The sequence below is a fragment of the Neomonachus schauinslandi genome, chromosome 2 (assembly GCF_002201575.2).
Source record: "Neomonachus schauinslandi chromosome 2, ASM220157v2, whole genome shotgun sequence".
NCBI classification, from domain to species: Eukaryota; Metazoa; Chordata; class Mammalia; order Carnivora; family Phocidae; genus Neomonachus; species Neomonachus schauinslandi.
The window spans coordinates 53,883,174-53,898,854 of NC_058404.1; the positions used below are offsets into that span (position 1 = coordinate 53,883,174).

Here is a 15,681-nt window from a genome sequence, read left to right on the forward strand (position 1 = left end):
CTGACTCCTCTCTATTTCTTCACCACTCAGAAAATCTCAGTTCATTTTTAGCCCTATGATATAATGGGCACAGATACTTCCTAGTCTGGGATTCCTTAGGCCAGTGGCTTCCAGCATTGCTGCATATCTGAATCATCTGGGGAATTTTTACAAATATTGGTGCTTTGGTTGCATGTCCTATCATCTAGGTTAAAGTCAGGTGTGAATTTTTTTTTTTTAAAGATTTTCTATTTATTTATTTGACAGAGAGAGACACAGCGAGAGAGGGAACACAAGCAGGGGGAATGGGAGAGGGAGAAGCAGGCTTCCCGCGGAGCAGGGAGCCCGATGCAGGGCTCGATCCCAGAACCCTGGGATCATAACCTGAGCCGAAGGCAGGCGCTTAACGACTGAGCCACCCAGGCGCCCCAGGTGTGAATTTTTTAAAAAATGATTTCAATGTGCACAGGATTCATTCATTGGCTTATGGATCATGGACTTCATTTTTGAATAATTTTGGGTTTTTTTTTTTCTCTCTTATTCAAGCAAGACAAATGGCTGTAAGGAAACGAGTAGAAAAACAAAGATGAAAATTATGCACCAGTAATCAAGAAAATGTAAACTGAAACCACAAATGATTTTAAACTATTCTAACTAATGAGGCATTGTGTTTTTTTTAAATTTTTATTTATTTATTTTTTAATATTGGTACGAAGAATATCCTTTTTATCTTTACAAAGGACCAAGAATCAGAATGTCTTGGTACCTTTTAACAGCAATACAAGAAAATAAAAAATAATAGAGAAATGTCTTTAAAATTCAGGAAAAAAATTTCCAGCCTAAAATTTTGCGCCAAATTTAGATATTAATTAAGTGAGAGGATGTTTAAAAAAAATTGTGAACAAGCAAATTCCCAAAAGCTTCATATCTTTATGTACCATTTCTCAAAAAATTATTAAAGGTTATGTTCCACTAAAATGAAGAAATAAGCCAAGAAAGAAAAAAGTATGGGGGCCATGAAAGGAGATCCCACAGAAGAAAGAGGTGGCAGTAATCCCCAGTATAATGATTATGGGAGATCATAAGATCACTGCTATGCTCCAGAGCAAAAAATCTAATTTGGGAGTAAATGCAAAGGAAGATAAAGCTAATAAAATATGTGATGAGTCTAACATTGAAACATAATTTAAACATTCCAGAACTTGTGAGTAAGTTAATGATATGGAGGAAACTATGTGAAATACATAAAGCAATTATCAACCTCAAGAAATGTTTTTCAAGACAGGAAAAGTAATCATAGTTTATTGCATGACTTAATTGGAGGTAATATTCACCTTGTCATAATGTAAAAAGTAGATGCTAATCTAACAACAATGACAACGTAACAATATCTGTGTCGTGGGAGGACAGAGAAAGAGGTTTATGTTAAGAGGAGTGTTGATAATGTTTGAAAGAAAGCTAAATCCTCATCTGCTGTGGGCATCAGAACATATGCCTAAAACTGGAGCATTTAAAAGTCACAAAATAAACTCATTATTTAGAGAAATTTAGGTAAATCCCCAAACAATCCATTAAATAAATTGAAGTGACTATCTCTACTTAGGGCGACATAAAGGTATAGGGCAAGGGGCTGCTATCTTAGGTAAGGCTTACATATTAGTTTTTGTGTGTGGCATTATCTATTAGATAGGGTTTAACTCAGAGTTATTTTAATCCCTACCACATAATATTTCAATGTTGTTGATTTATATACTTATCAGCCTAATAACAAAGTCTGTAGCCAGATAATGGAATGCTTTGGATGTAATGTTATGTGACGATTGTGGGACAACTTGATATGATGGGGAAAAAAATGATTCCTAGAATCAGACCAGTGGTTCCAATTCCAAATGTGCTATTTAGTAGCACCTTATGTAATCCTCTCCGAACTTTAATTCCCTATTTGGTAAATGATGAAATGTTACCCACTTTCAATGTTATATGGATTAAATGGTATCTATGAACCTGCACAATACCTGGTAACAAGAAGTACTCACCAATTTGTAAGATCTTATTCCTTCTGCCCTGCTGGGTGATAATCTCGTTGTGTCTTCTTCAAATTTCTGTAAACACAGTTTTAAATATTAGTAAAGGAATGAAAAAATGGATCTCATAAAAACAAAAATTGTTGGTATTATGATAAATGGTAAATCAGGCATTTACAGGGGACTTCTGGAATGGTGGAGCAATGTTCTCTGTAAATTCACTCCTCCAAAAAAAAGTAACAAAATACTGGAAAAATGGTCAAAATGAACCTTCAGAGACTCTGAAAAGCTTGCAACACACTGAGAAATGTGTATTCAAGTGAAACTGATAGGTTTCTCTAAAAACAGAGGGCATTTAAATATGGCTCCACTCCTGAGTTTCTGGTAGCCTTGAACACCAACAACCTCTCAACCACAGAAGCTGTACAATCCAGCAGCCTAGCAGGTCTCAAAGGCCAGCTCCTCAGAAAGTCCATCTCCACAGCTATGTTACTTTTATCTGGCCTGCTCCCTAGAGGAATCCCACTCAGATTTGTCAATATTGGGCTTTGATTGGGAACTCCCTCACTGGGAAAATCCTATCCCAGTGCATTTGTTGAAAATGATCTCAAGAAACTGTTTGACACTGCAGCTACCTAAGGCTGTGATACCAGTTGGGCAAACAAGAGCCTGAACAAAAATTTTAAAAGAAGATCTGAGGAATGAGATGCTCATAGGCAGCTTTGAGAAGTTCTGATATCCTCTTGTAGATCTAGAGGATACACACACACGTGTAAGGCCATGGAAAGACCTGGGAGGGCCCCAACCTCTCACCTCTGGCTGACCTCAAACCCTGTGCAAGCAAGGAAGCGAAGGTAAAGTCATGAACGTAAAGGCATGCCCCCAAACATGAAGTCCCCTGGCAAAGGGTGGAAGACTTATTGGTTCAAGGCATTAAGGAAACCTCTGACCAATCACTAGTTGACCACTAAAGTCACTGAGCGGAGACCTCTGTGGCTGCACACTATGAGGATATGCAGATTTTATCAGTCCAGGTAAGTCATTAAACAACAAACAACAACAATAAGAAACACCAGCAACAACCACCTGTGGGATGCAAGTGGGAGGTCTGGTTTCCAGAGTTGCCACATTGTATTATCTAATATATCTAATGTTTTTAACAAGAACAAAAACACATGTGACATGCAGAAATATAGGGCCCATACACGGAGGAAAAAAAATTGAAAACAGCCTTAAGAGGTTCAGACGTTGGACTTACCAAATCGGACATTTACAAAGTCATTAAAGATATCTAGATCAAGGAAACTGAGACCAAATGAGATTAATGACTTATATAATGGCCAACATCAGTGTTCAAAGGAGACTATGAATTTGTGATTTTCAATGCAGATTATTTCACAGAATGATTGCCTTCAATTTTAAGCATCTGTGTGTCTACAAATATAAAAAAAAATATATTCTTTTTTTAAAAAAACTGATAATGAAAAATATGGAATTATTTGAAAACATTCTAAATAGACTTTATGTTTTAATCTCTCTTTCAGGCCCTCCTGTTAATGTCACATGCAACATATTCATAAACAGCTTTGGCTCTATCGCTGAGACAACCATGGTAGGCATGTTTACTTTGTAACAAGTTTCACACTGGAGTAATTTGTGATTACATTAATGACAAATTTTTCTGGTAGTGTTATGTAATTTAAAGCCAAAATTAATATAATGAGATTTTTAAAAATAAAATTAATGGTATAATTAAATTGCAATCAACTGCAGGTAATAGCAATTCATTTGGAGATGGTATATTAGAGAATAAATGTAACTGAAAACAAGATTGATTTTTCCCATTTTGGTAATTAAATATTAAATCTCAAATTAAAACTAAAATTTTGCCATATAATTTATTTCTTTTTAATGCTCTTTAATAACCAGACATAAACATAGGAGCAAATAGTTTCATGTTCAATTTTTCTGTATGCTTATAGTGTGTTTATAATATTATTTTAAGTATTTTATTTGATTACTTTTCCAAATGAATATAGTATTTGCTCAGATATCATAAATATTTTGTGAATTGTGGTATATGCCTTACTTTACTGAAACTCATTGAACAGAGACTTCATTAGTATGTAATCGAGAACATTTTATATAATGAAGTTATTAAAGCCAAAAAGTCATCATTACAGACCAAGTTTATTCTGATTTGATTTTGATTTTATAACTTTCTCTAAAGATCATGTTGTATCTCTGCTTTGCACTACAGCTTTTATTGAGCATTTTAGCTGAAATAAAATGCAGAGATAGACTCATGAACCACTCAATATCTGTAAAATTGTCTAGCAGGCAACTTTTTTTAATTAAAACTATGTATGGTGGTTCTTAAATTACCTAGAATTATACTCTAGTCCTAAATTTAGCAAGTATAATTTGCATTAATTTTCAAAGTTGATTTTAGCAAAATAGGATGTGAAATACTTAAAGATTTATTAGCTTCCAAAACCATTATTAAGTAGTGAGCCATGCTCATTGTACATATCTCAGAATGACTTGATAGCAAATTCTCTAAGGAAAAATAATCTAATATGTAAATTATTATGGGTGGATGTAGGGGTGTGTGTGTGTGTGTGTGTGTGTGTGTAAAGGATCTATCTCAACAGGAAGAGACTTTACTCAGGTATCTTTTTTTTAGTTCTCTTTTCCTCATGTGTGCAATATTTAGTCATTTAGTGGCATCTCTGTGGTTTTATCAAACAATGTAATATAACTACAATAAAAGCATCAGTGAAGAAGACCTGAACTCACATATTTGGGCATTATATAGAATTATCTTAACTACAGTGTATAAATTAACATGAATGCGTGTGTGTTTGTGTAAAAACAGAGAAAATGTATATAATTTGCTTGCATAAGCACAGTGTTGTTCTGGTGCAATTCTGACTCTAAAATGACTATAATCCTGTTTTAGGCTTTGACATATTCTGGATTCTCACTGGGTATTTGGGCCTGATTTATATCCTGCACTTGTACTATTGGGGAGAAAAATTTTCCTCTACCCTTCAAGATTCTTTTGGCTGGTTTAAGAACTAAATTGACATGAGATAGTTAATAGAGGATAATCAAATTTAATAGCATACATCTGAGGAATTCACATAAACATAAGAGATTCCAAAGACAGACAAAATGTGGTATATATGTCATTCTGAACTAGGGAGAAGGGGATAGGAGTCTGGGACTACAAAAGGAAGGAAAGCAATTCACAGGAAGGTGAAAAAGAGTAAATGATTGGTAAACAAATGTTTGCTGGGCCATTCAGAAACAATGGGACATTGAGAGGACTTTGATCAAATAGGCCTTGCCAGGTTCCTACCTATTTACCAGGGCCCAGTTCATATTATAACTATAGTTATCTATGGTGCTAGCTCCCTTCCTGGAACAGGTCCTCTATCTAAATTCTTTTAGGCAGTTAGCAAAAAGAAAAACTTCTTGAGTTTTCTGTTTCTTAAAAATAATCAACCTAAAATAATCCATATGCCAAAGAGACACATTTTAGGATGGAAAATTTTGTTCCTCTACCGTACATTCTTAGTCCAAATCGTATTTAAAGATGAAGGAATCTTTGCTAGCTTTTTTCTATTTAGACTTTCCAAATTGTATTTCAAGCCCTGGCAACTTTCTCATTTTAATAGCTGCTATACACACCCTGTACAATCTCAAAAACCTAAAAATATGTTTATACTTTCTCTTTTGCAAGATCGTTTCCACAAAATACTTTCAGCAGCAATAGTGGGAAAAATTTACAGCCTTACTTGTCTTTGTGGGATGGAGGAAGAGACTTGGGAAAAAAGAGAAGACGTGGCCAGATTTCCTCCTCATTAAAACCAGAAAGATTGTCAGGTTCCTGAGGGCCTTTGCTTTTTATAACATAATTCATCAGTCTACCACTAAAGGGTTGTAGCACACAATCTAGAGGATGATTACACCAGCTAAATTTCTTACCTGTAATAATTTTAGACTCCCTTTATAAAATAATATTACAAAAAAATCTTGCAGAATATTGCAAATACACTCTCTCAGTGACTCTTACTCGGTTTTATTTCCTTTCTCTAACATAGAAATCCTTTCTATTCCTACATATTCTATCATAATGTATTTTTTTGAAATCATTTTTAGCATCTATCACTTTCCTCTTCAGAATCACAAGCAACATCAATGAACATTAATCAGACATCTCAGAGATAAAGTATTATAAAATTTACTATGTCCACTTTGTTATCTTTCTTTTTAGTCTTCTAAACTTTCAAATAGGTGATATTATTTCTATTCATATGATCGGATTCAATAGTTGTAAACTTTTTAATGGTATTAGATAGAAGAGCTGCAACATGGTATCCACATACATAGGAATGGAGAAAATTAACACTTATTATTATATTTCTATCTTAAGATTCATAGAGGGGCGCCTGGGTGGCTGAGTTGGTTGGGCTTCTGCCTTCTGCTTGGGTCATGATCCCGGGGTCCTGGGATCGAGTCCTGCATGAGGCTCCCTGCTCAGGGGGGAATCTGCTTCTCCCTCTGCCTTCCTCCCCCCAACTTGTGCTCTCTCTCTTCGCTCACTCTCTCTCTCCCAAATAAATAAATAAAAATCTTTAAAAAAAAAGATCATAGAATATTTTCATACCACTGATTAGGTTGATAAATTTTATTCATAGTTTCTACCATCACAGCTGTGCAACTAAACTTTGTCCCATTATTTTATTTTTTTTGTTTTTTTTAATTTTTAAATTTATTTTATTTTTTTTCTGTATTTATTTATTTATTTATTTATTTATTTTATTCTTATGTTAATCCCCATACATTACATCATTAGTTTTAGATGTAGTGTTCCATGATTCATTGTTTGTGCATAACACCCAGTGCTCCATACAGAATGTGCCCTCCTCAATACCCATCACCAGGCTAACCCATCCTCCCACCCCCCTCCCCTCTAGAACCCTCAGTTTGTTTTTCAGAGTCCATCGTCTCTCATGGTTCATCTCCCCCTCCAATTTCCCCCCCTTCATTCTTACCCTCCTGCTACCTTCTTCTTCTTTTCTTTTTTTTTTTCTTAACATATATTGCATTATTTGTTTCAGAGGTACAGATCTGAGATTATTTTATTTGCTGTAATATTGTTTAAATTAATTTGTTTTTATAAGAGCATTTATATATTTTTAAAAATATTTACATTTCTTATACTAATATAGTTTACTTTTGTTTTTATAATACAAATGACCTAATTCAACTAAGACAATATATTAAAATTGTGAGGATGGAATTTCAAATTACCTATAATCATTAATGGATATCTTTGCACCTGAGATCTCATATCTAAAATAAATCTAAATAATTCTCCCAATCTATATATCTCTGCTTAACAAAGACCTTAACTGTCTTCAATGTCTGTTCACTGACCAAATATATTAAGCTCCCTCTGCTGGTCTAGTTTCTCGCAACTGTATCTTTCCCCATTTTAAAATTCATCTTTAGTCCATTTGAAGTAATTATTTGATTCTTGAGAAAATTTCTCTAGTAAATATTCTACATGCTTACTATTTCTGTTTTGAAAATTAAGTTAACTCAAAATTTTAATGTATTTTTGCATTTTATTCTTGCACCAAACTTGTTTTTTTAAACATTTTTAAATGCATTGGGGCGTCTGGGTGGCTCAGTATATTGAGTCCAACTCTTGATTTCGGCTCAAGTCATGATCTCACGGTTCTGGGATCAGGCCCCAGGCATCATCTGGCTCCATGCTCAGCAGGGAATCTGCTTGGGATTCTGTCTCTCCCTATGCCCCTCCCCCTGCTCATGCTCTTTCTCTCTCTACCCCCCCTTAAATAAATAATAAATCTTTAAAAAAAAATTTATGTGCATCTTTCCAAGAGCATAAATTCAAAATTATTTTTAACTGTGAAACTCATCATTTCCCAATATTTATTTGTCTAATTAACTTAATGTAGTTCCAACCATTCTCACTTGAGCACAATTTTATTATTCTTGACATGTAATCATCAACTGTTTCCTATAAATATTCTGGAAATTTTAAACTTCCTTGTTTCTCTTACATCTGAGTCATGTGTCATATATAACGAGATTCTATAAGGACATGTTCAGCCTTCATTATTCCAAGTTCACATTCTTCTTAAGCAGACAATGATTTTTCAACTATTGGAAACCACAGTTCTTAAAAAAAAAATAAATTCAAGATGAAACTGGTTTACCACCATTACAGTCATTCTTGTTCCCCTTTTGTAACATGGCTTTGGTAAGGGAGGTGCATCTGTCCTGCCTTCTAAACCTGTGGTAACAGAAGGAGCTCATTCATGATTGTTTTTATTGCTTCTCTGAGGGGAAGCTTAAGATCTCCACATTAATGTGGCTCCTGCAAACCTGTTATGAGTGTGGATAAGGCTTAAATGCCAGGATGAAAGCATTTGTAAGTTGGGCTTTTTAAAAAAACAAACAAACTCATTTATGAATGTAGTAATTTGGGTGTGCATAGATAGCAGTGTCTCAAACTGAATATATTGGCTTACCCTCCTATCTTCAGAAAACAGATGGCTCTCCATCTTGTTACACATATGTTAGAGAGAGAGAATTGCTCGGCTATGTGCCTTAAGTCAATATTTACTCATTGAGCCATTACTTTTCACGAGTGCCGATAGAATAAATTATATTTACAAAATAAAAAAAAAAGATTAGATGTTTTGATATGATAGTTTTTCAAGTGTCTGTAGACAGATGTGTGGTGGGGTTGGATAAGAGTATCTGAAGGTCTGCTGTGATCTCACAGAATTGTCAAACTGTACATTTTCTCAATTTTTCACATAAGTGATGCGTTCACGTATTAGTTGCAACAATAATCATACATAAGTAGATGCTACTTTGAATTGTTGGATCATTATAATCTCCAAAGAAATCTAAGCCAGTATGGCATACAAAATTTATAGTGTCCATTTACAGATTCTTAATGGAAAATCCTACCCATTCTTTTTTTCTAAGCATATTTTTATCAAATAAAGTTGTTTTAATCAATTAGAGTTATTACCTATGCAAAAGTACCTACGCATAAGTAATGTAACACTCCTGTGTCTATCATCTTAAGAAATTAAACATTAAAAATAAGTTGAAGCTGACCATATACTCTTGCCCCAAACACTGCCTCACTACCTTTCCAAAAGAAACTTTGTTCCCGAATTTGATATCAAGAGATAAAGTTCCATTCTACAGTCATGAAAACATGAACAAAATAGCCATACTGTAGTATCCACATATAATTTGATTTTTTGGTTCAAATTCATGTTTTTTGACATAAGCCTTCAACTCTTTCATTTCGTTTTCATTTCAGGAAAGTATTCCATATTATATTTATATTGTATTTGTCCGTTCTACATTTGCTGAACATTTTGATTGTTTTTAATGTTTTTACTACTACAAAAACTCTGGATTGAAAATTGTTGCATATTTTCTTCTAATATGCATATGCAAAATATTCTGTAGGATATATACCCAGGAGTGGAATTATTTGGCCCAAGGTTATATTCTCAGAAATGAAATTATTTGACTTAAATATTACTAAATTGCACTCCAAAGTGGCCATTTTGTCTTAAACACATACTATTAATTTTATGAGATTTTCTATTGTTTTACATCTCCCACAACTAATATTTACTCACTTTGGATATAATTGCTGTTATTACATACTTCCTTGATTAATAGGGTGGTTATGCATTTTTCTTGATTATTTTTTTCACCATTCTGGTGTCCTTTGTGCAAAATGCCTTTTTATATCTTTTCTACATTTATGCTTGTTTATTTTTACAATGCACACACACACACATATATTATTCTGAAGATGAATGCTTTGTTACACGCATTTTAATAACCAATTTTGCTTTTTTTTCAGTGTGTTCATGATGTCTTTTGATGTATACATTATTTTCATTTTAATTTACAAAATCTAACCTTGTTTTACTCACTGGTTTGTGCTTTGTCTGAAGAAATCCTTCTCTCATCCAAGTTCATAAAGACATTTTCTTATATTTTCTCCTAAAAGCATTTTGCTTTTCCTATTTAGGTTTTATTTAGTCCACCTGGAATTTTGTGTAGTTGTATATGTATATATGATGTGCAGTAGACATTTATTTTTTTATTTCACAATTAAATAATTACTTCTACTAATTTACAATTGTACCTCTGTCATATATATTCATATATATTGAATTCTTAATTTCAGAATTCTTAATTTTGTGCCAATGGTCAATTTTTCTATACCTTTCTATACCTACCTATACTTTTCTATACCTATACCTTTAAAATACCAAAGGTATTTTTCTATACCTTTAAATTGGACTTGATATTTAGTAGGACAACTTTCCAAACACACACTTGATTCTTTTTCAAAGTATTCTTGACTCTTGGAAGTTTGCTTTTTCATATAAATTTTAGAATTATCTTGTCAAGTTCCACAAAATAAACTTGAATTGACTATATGAAGGAGTGTTGAAAGAATTGTCACCTTAAAATATTGAGTCTTCCCATCCATGAATATAATGTATCTCTCCTTTTACTTAACAAAGTCATATAATTTCTCATAAATTTCTTGAGTATCTTTTAATGTTAATAATTTCCCCTTTATTTTTAAAATATATCTTTAAAAATTGCAACATTTTAGTTATATTTTCTAATTCTTTATTGCTGGTATATAGGAATACGATTGTTTTTTACATTGTCTTAATATGCTTTCACTTTAGCCCTAAGACTTTCCAGTTCCTTCATGCAATCATTTTATCTAGCAATAATATGTTAATTTGTTCCTCTTGGTCCTTATATGCTTTCCATCTTTTACTTGTCTTTCTGTTTTAGCAAAAACAGTATTGAGTGAAATTTACATTGTTCCCTGGCTTTAAAGGGGATATATCTAGTATTTCCAAAATAAATATGATGTTTGCTTGAGTTCGGTATAGTTGACTCCTGTGTTCTTTTCACGTATCTCCATCATTTTGTTTTTGGTGTACTTTCTTGCATCCTGCCACCACAAGATGTTCTAGACTCATCTTGTATATTCCCTGCTCCAGCCCTAGAATCATCAAATTCTCCAAGGATCCCTGGTTCCTTTTATTGAAGAACAGTATGAGAAACCCAGATCTGGTTACTAGGTATGGTCATTACCACACAAGTGTCGTTGCTTCTAGGCCTTCCCAGCAGACAGAGCTTAGAAATGTGTGTATGTATGTGTGTGCAAATGTTATAATTTAAATTTTATTTTCCAATTGTTTCTACGAATAGATAGACAATTATATCTTGGAATATTGGCATACATCCTAAGAACTTGATAACCTAGGTAGATCTAGTAGTAGTTTACCAATTTCTTTGTATTTTCTATGAATATGTTCAACAAACTGTCTGTACATTTGTACATCTTCCTTTCCAATATTTATGCTTTAAATCGCTTTTCCTCCCTCTCTCCCTCTTCTCCTCTTTCCCTCCCTTTCCATCCTATCTTAGTGCACTAGTTCACAAGTCCTGTACAATGATAAATAAAATAGATAGAGAATGACCACCTTTGTTTGTTTGTTTGTTTGTTTGTTTGTTTGTTTTTTCTGATGTCCGGGAGAAAGCATGCAATATTTTGCAATTAAGAATGGTATTAACTGGGGCGCCTGGGTGGCTCAGTCGGTTGAGTGTCTGCCTTCAGCTCAGGTGGTGATCCCAGGGTCCTGGGATGGAGTACCACGTTGGGCTCCCCGCTCAGTGGGGAGCCTGCTTCTCTCTCTACTTTCCCACCCTGCTCATGCTTGTGTTCTCCCTCTGAAATAAATAAAATCTTAAAAAAAAAAAAAGAATGGTATTACCTGTAGATTTCTCCTAAGTGCTCTTTATCAGATTGAGGAAGCTTTCTTCCATTACTTGTACACTAAGTTGTTTTTTTGTTTTTTTTTTAGTCACAAACAGGCATTGAATTTTATCCAGTGCTATCTCAGCATTCATGAAAATGATTGACTTTTCTCCTTCATTCTGTTAGTATTATGGGTTAGATTCAAATCAATCAAATATATATTGATTTTCAATTGGAAAGTCATCTTTGCAGGTCTGGGATAAACCCCAATTGATCATAATTGATTCATCTTTTTATGTATTGCTGGATTTAACTTTCTGATATTTGGTTTAGGATTTTTGCTGCTATATTCATTTTGGATATTGAACTATAATTTTCTTGCATTGTCAAGAGCACTGTGTGGTATCAGTTATTGCACTAGTGGGAAGTAGTCATTCTTCCCCTACTCTGTAAAATAGTTTGTGTAAAACTGTCATCATTTCTTCCATAATTATTTGGTAGAATTTACTAGTAATGCCATCTGTGCTGGTCATTCTACTTGGGGAAAGATTAAAATTATAGATCCCATTCTTGAACAGATAGAGGACTATTCACTTTTTTTTTTTTAAGATTTTATTTATTTATTTGACACAGAGAGAGAGGGAGACAGTGAGAGAGGGAACACAAGCAGGGGGAGTGGGAGAGGGAGAAGCAGGCTTCCCGTGGAGCTGGGAGCCCGATGCGGGGCTCGATCCCAGGACCCTGGGATCATGACCTGAACTGAAGGCAGACGCTTAACCGACTGAGCCACCCAGGCGCCCCAAGGACTATTCACTTTTTCTACTGTGCACACCTTGCAAAAGTTTTGTTTTTTAGGAAATATATCCATTTCTTTAAAAATTTCAAATGACTGACATAGACATATATAGTTCCATATCATTTCATCTGAGGGGATCTTTTTAATGCCACCATTTTCATTCCTTTCATTAATAATTTTGTTTTAGCTCCTTTTTTTCATATGGAATTTTTTATTTGCTAGGAATTGTTGCTGCTTTCTAAATCTATGATTGATGCTAATCTTTTAAAAATAATAGTACTCAATTTTTATCTCTCCATTTGTTCTTTCTGTAAAACCTATTACACTGAATATTTGGTACATTGTTCTCTCAATCAGAATTTCTATCTCTTTATATTTCTGTGCTGCACATTCCCTCTACTTCAGAATTGTCATTGAGGGACGTCTGGGTGGCTCAGTCGGTTAAGCGTCTGCCTTTGGCTCAGGTCATGATCCCAGGGTCCTGGGATCGAGCTCCGCAGGCTCCTTGCTCAGCAGGGAGCCTGCTTCTCCCTCTGCCTGCCGCTCCCCCCTGCTTGTGCTCTCTCTGACAAATAAATAAATAAAATCTTTAAAAAAAAAGAATTGTCACTGATAAATTATTGGAACTCCATAAAAATCCCCAAAAGCTGCAATATCATATCAATCCATTTTAGATTCCTTCACAGCAAATATCTCAATGACTTACATAAAGGCAATTCATTCACACACTATGATTATGGTAAGTTTTTCTTATACTACTTTATTTGGCTTTTAAAGATGGCATTTAACTCCTTGTATTGATTTAACAAATAGACTTCATTGACATCCTATTATTTTATTCAATCTAGTTTTAAGTGTTCTTCATCTTTTTAATATTCTGTTTAAATCCATAGACATTTATTTAGAATGTTTTGATTATAGGCTCCATAGAGCAGCAATCCACTCTGCAATATTCATCATTATACCATTAACAACTAGAATAATTCTTAGCACAAAGTAGCTCTTAAATATATATTGTTGAATATATGTATACATGTATTCTGGCTAACAAAGAGTATTTTTTCCAGAAAGAAAACTTCCCTACTGTGTCCTTGTCACAGTGTATAAACTCTTTGTTATTTGTATTGCTTTGCAATATGATCCTTTTTTTTTAAGATTTTTGTTTATTTATTTGAGAGAGAGAGAGAGAAACAGAGGGAGAGAGTGTGTGCACAAGAGGGAGGGAGGGGCAGAGGGAGAGGGAGAAACAGACTCTCCACCAAGCAAGGGGCCTGATGTGGGGCTCGATCCCAGGACTCTGAGATCATGCCAAAGTCAGATGCTTAGCTGATTCAGCCACCCAGGTGCCCCCAATATGATCTATTTTTGCAGTTCTGAGTCCTGGTCACTGTTTTAAATTGGTGCGACAATCTCTTAAATATGAGCTAAGTAACTAAGTGTATAATCAAGTTACTGTTTGCTAACTTTGCTCAAATGAACATGGCTTTTTTATTCAAAAATTTCCTTGCAATTTTATCTTTCCTCAAAAAACATTTGCTTTTTCAGCTGTATTGATAGAGAGATAGGTTCATTAAAATATTAACATTTTATATGGGGGAGACTGGGTGGCTCAGGCGATTAAGCAACTGACTCTTGATTCTGGCTCAGGTCATGATCTCAGGGTTGTGAGTTCGATCCCCACAATGGGCTCTGTGCTGAGCCTGGAGCCTACTTAAGATTTTCTCTCTCTCTCTCCCTCTGTCTTTACCTCTACCCCACTCGTGAGCCCACATGCAGACACGTGCTCTTTTTCTTGCTCTCTCTAAAAAAAAAATTGTATGGAGAGTTCTCTATGATAAGAAATTAGAGCTCCTATTTTATAGTGCTTATGGTAATCAAGAATAATGTTTAAAAATCTAAAATATCAAGTAGCAAATATTTCAGATATCAACTAGTTTTAACAGTATTTTTTTAATGACAATTAGAAGGAAATGTGTGTAATTTGAAGGAAAGTCCACTTTTTTCCTGTCTTTTTGTAAACTTTTCCAAAAATGAGTCATTGGACCTTTGTATCTATTGTCAATGACTTAAGTACTTGTAAAGGTTCATTTAATGAGGGTTGTAATAGTATTCAATGACTATTTCTGTGTAATTCATATTTCTAGATTTAATAATATTAATGTAGCATATGATTAGATGGACGCTATTGCATTTCCTTTTAGGAAAGCCTGAAAGCATCCTGCTAGCCATTTAACATTAAGATTATGTCTGTTAACATCTTATCCTCACTGTCTTATTTTTCTTACTTTGAGTAATGGGTAAAGCCTAACCAAATACAGCAATAGCATTGGTCTGAAAGATTTTTAATTTCAAGCATGAGTAACCAGTGAGTGGCAGCATGAATGTGTTCTGAACTATCATTTATAAGCATGAATAGGAAATAGGGCATATTTATGGGAAAGGTTGCAGAAAGATAGGTATGCATGAAGGTTACACATCCTGGTGACCCCATCAGAAATACGAATAAATCTCTGCCTGGTGTAGTCATTTACAGGAGCATCCTTATATTCACGTGTCTCAAAAAGAGACTGTTTGCAGATCCTGTTCACACAGGTAAAATTTCTTATAAAGAATACCACGAAGAATACAATTGCCTAATTATGCTGCAATGTTATTAAAATGAATATGATATTTAAAAGCATATTTCCAATTCTATGGGGGGAAAGTGCCAAAGAGAAACTAATAACAACAGAAAGAAAGCTTTATGGGGAGAAGGGAGTTGTCAGGCACACACTTCTGCAATTTTTCTCTTTTATTGGACCCACATATTTTTGTAGAATTTTGTAGAATTTCCTGTTACTCTGACTATGCAGATTGAAAGGTTAATTGTATTTTGTTTATGCATTTGAAATATTTGGGTTAAGAAAAAAGGAGGAAGATTATAGGGGTAAATGTAGTGTCAATTTAACTCTCGTCTCTGCCTACTACAGCTAATTTATAATGGAAAGGGCCTATTATCTGCACGTGGT

At 34.1% G+C, this 15,681-nt stretch overlaps 1 protein-coding gene across 2 annotated transcripts in view; it reads left to right on the plus strand.

Annotated features, from left to right (window-relative positions):
- The window catches only part of GLRA3 (glycine receptor alpha 3), a 183,348-nt gene that overhangs the window by 50,845 nt on the left and 116,822 nt on the right, over nt 1-15,681 (plus strand). For both annotated transcript variants that reach the window (XM_021698908.1, XM_021698909.1), the window contains exon 3: nt 3,548-3,615. In XM_021698908.1, coding sequence (XP_021554583.1) covers nt 3,548-3,615 — 68 coding nt within the window. The remainder of the gene's footprint in view (nt 1-3,547; nt 3,616-15,681) is intronic.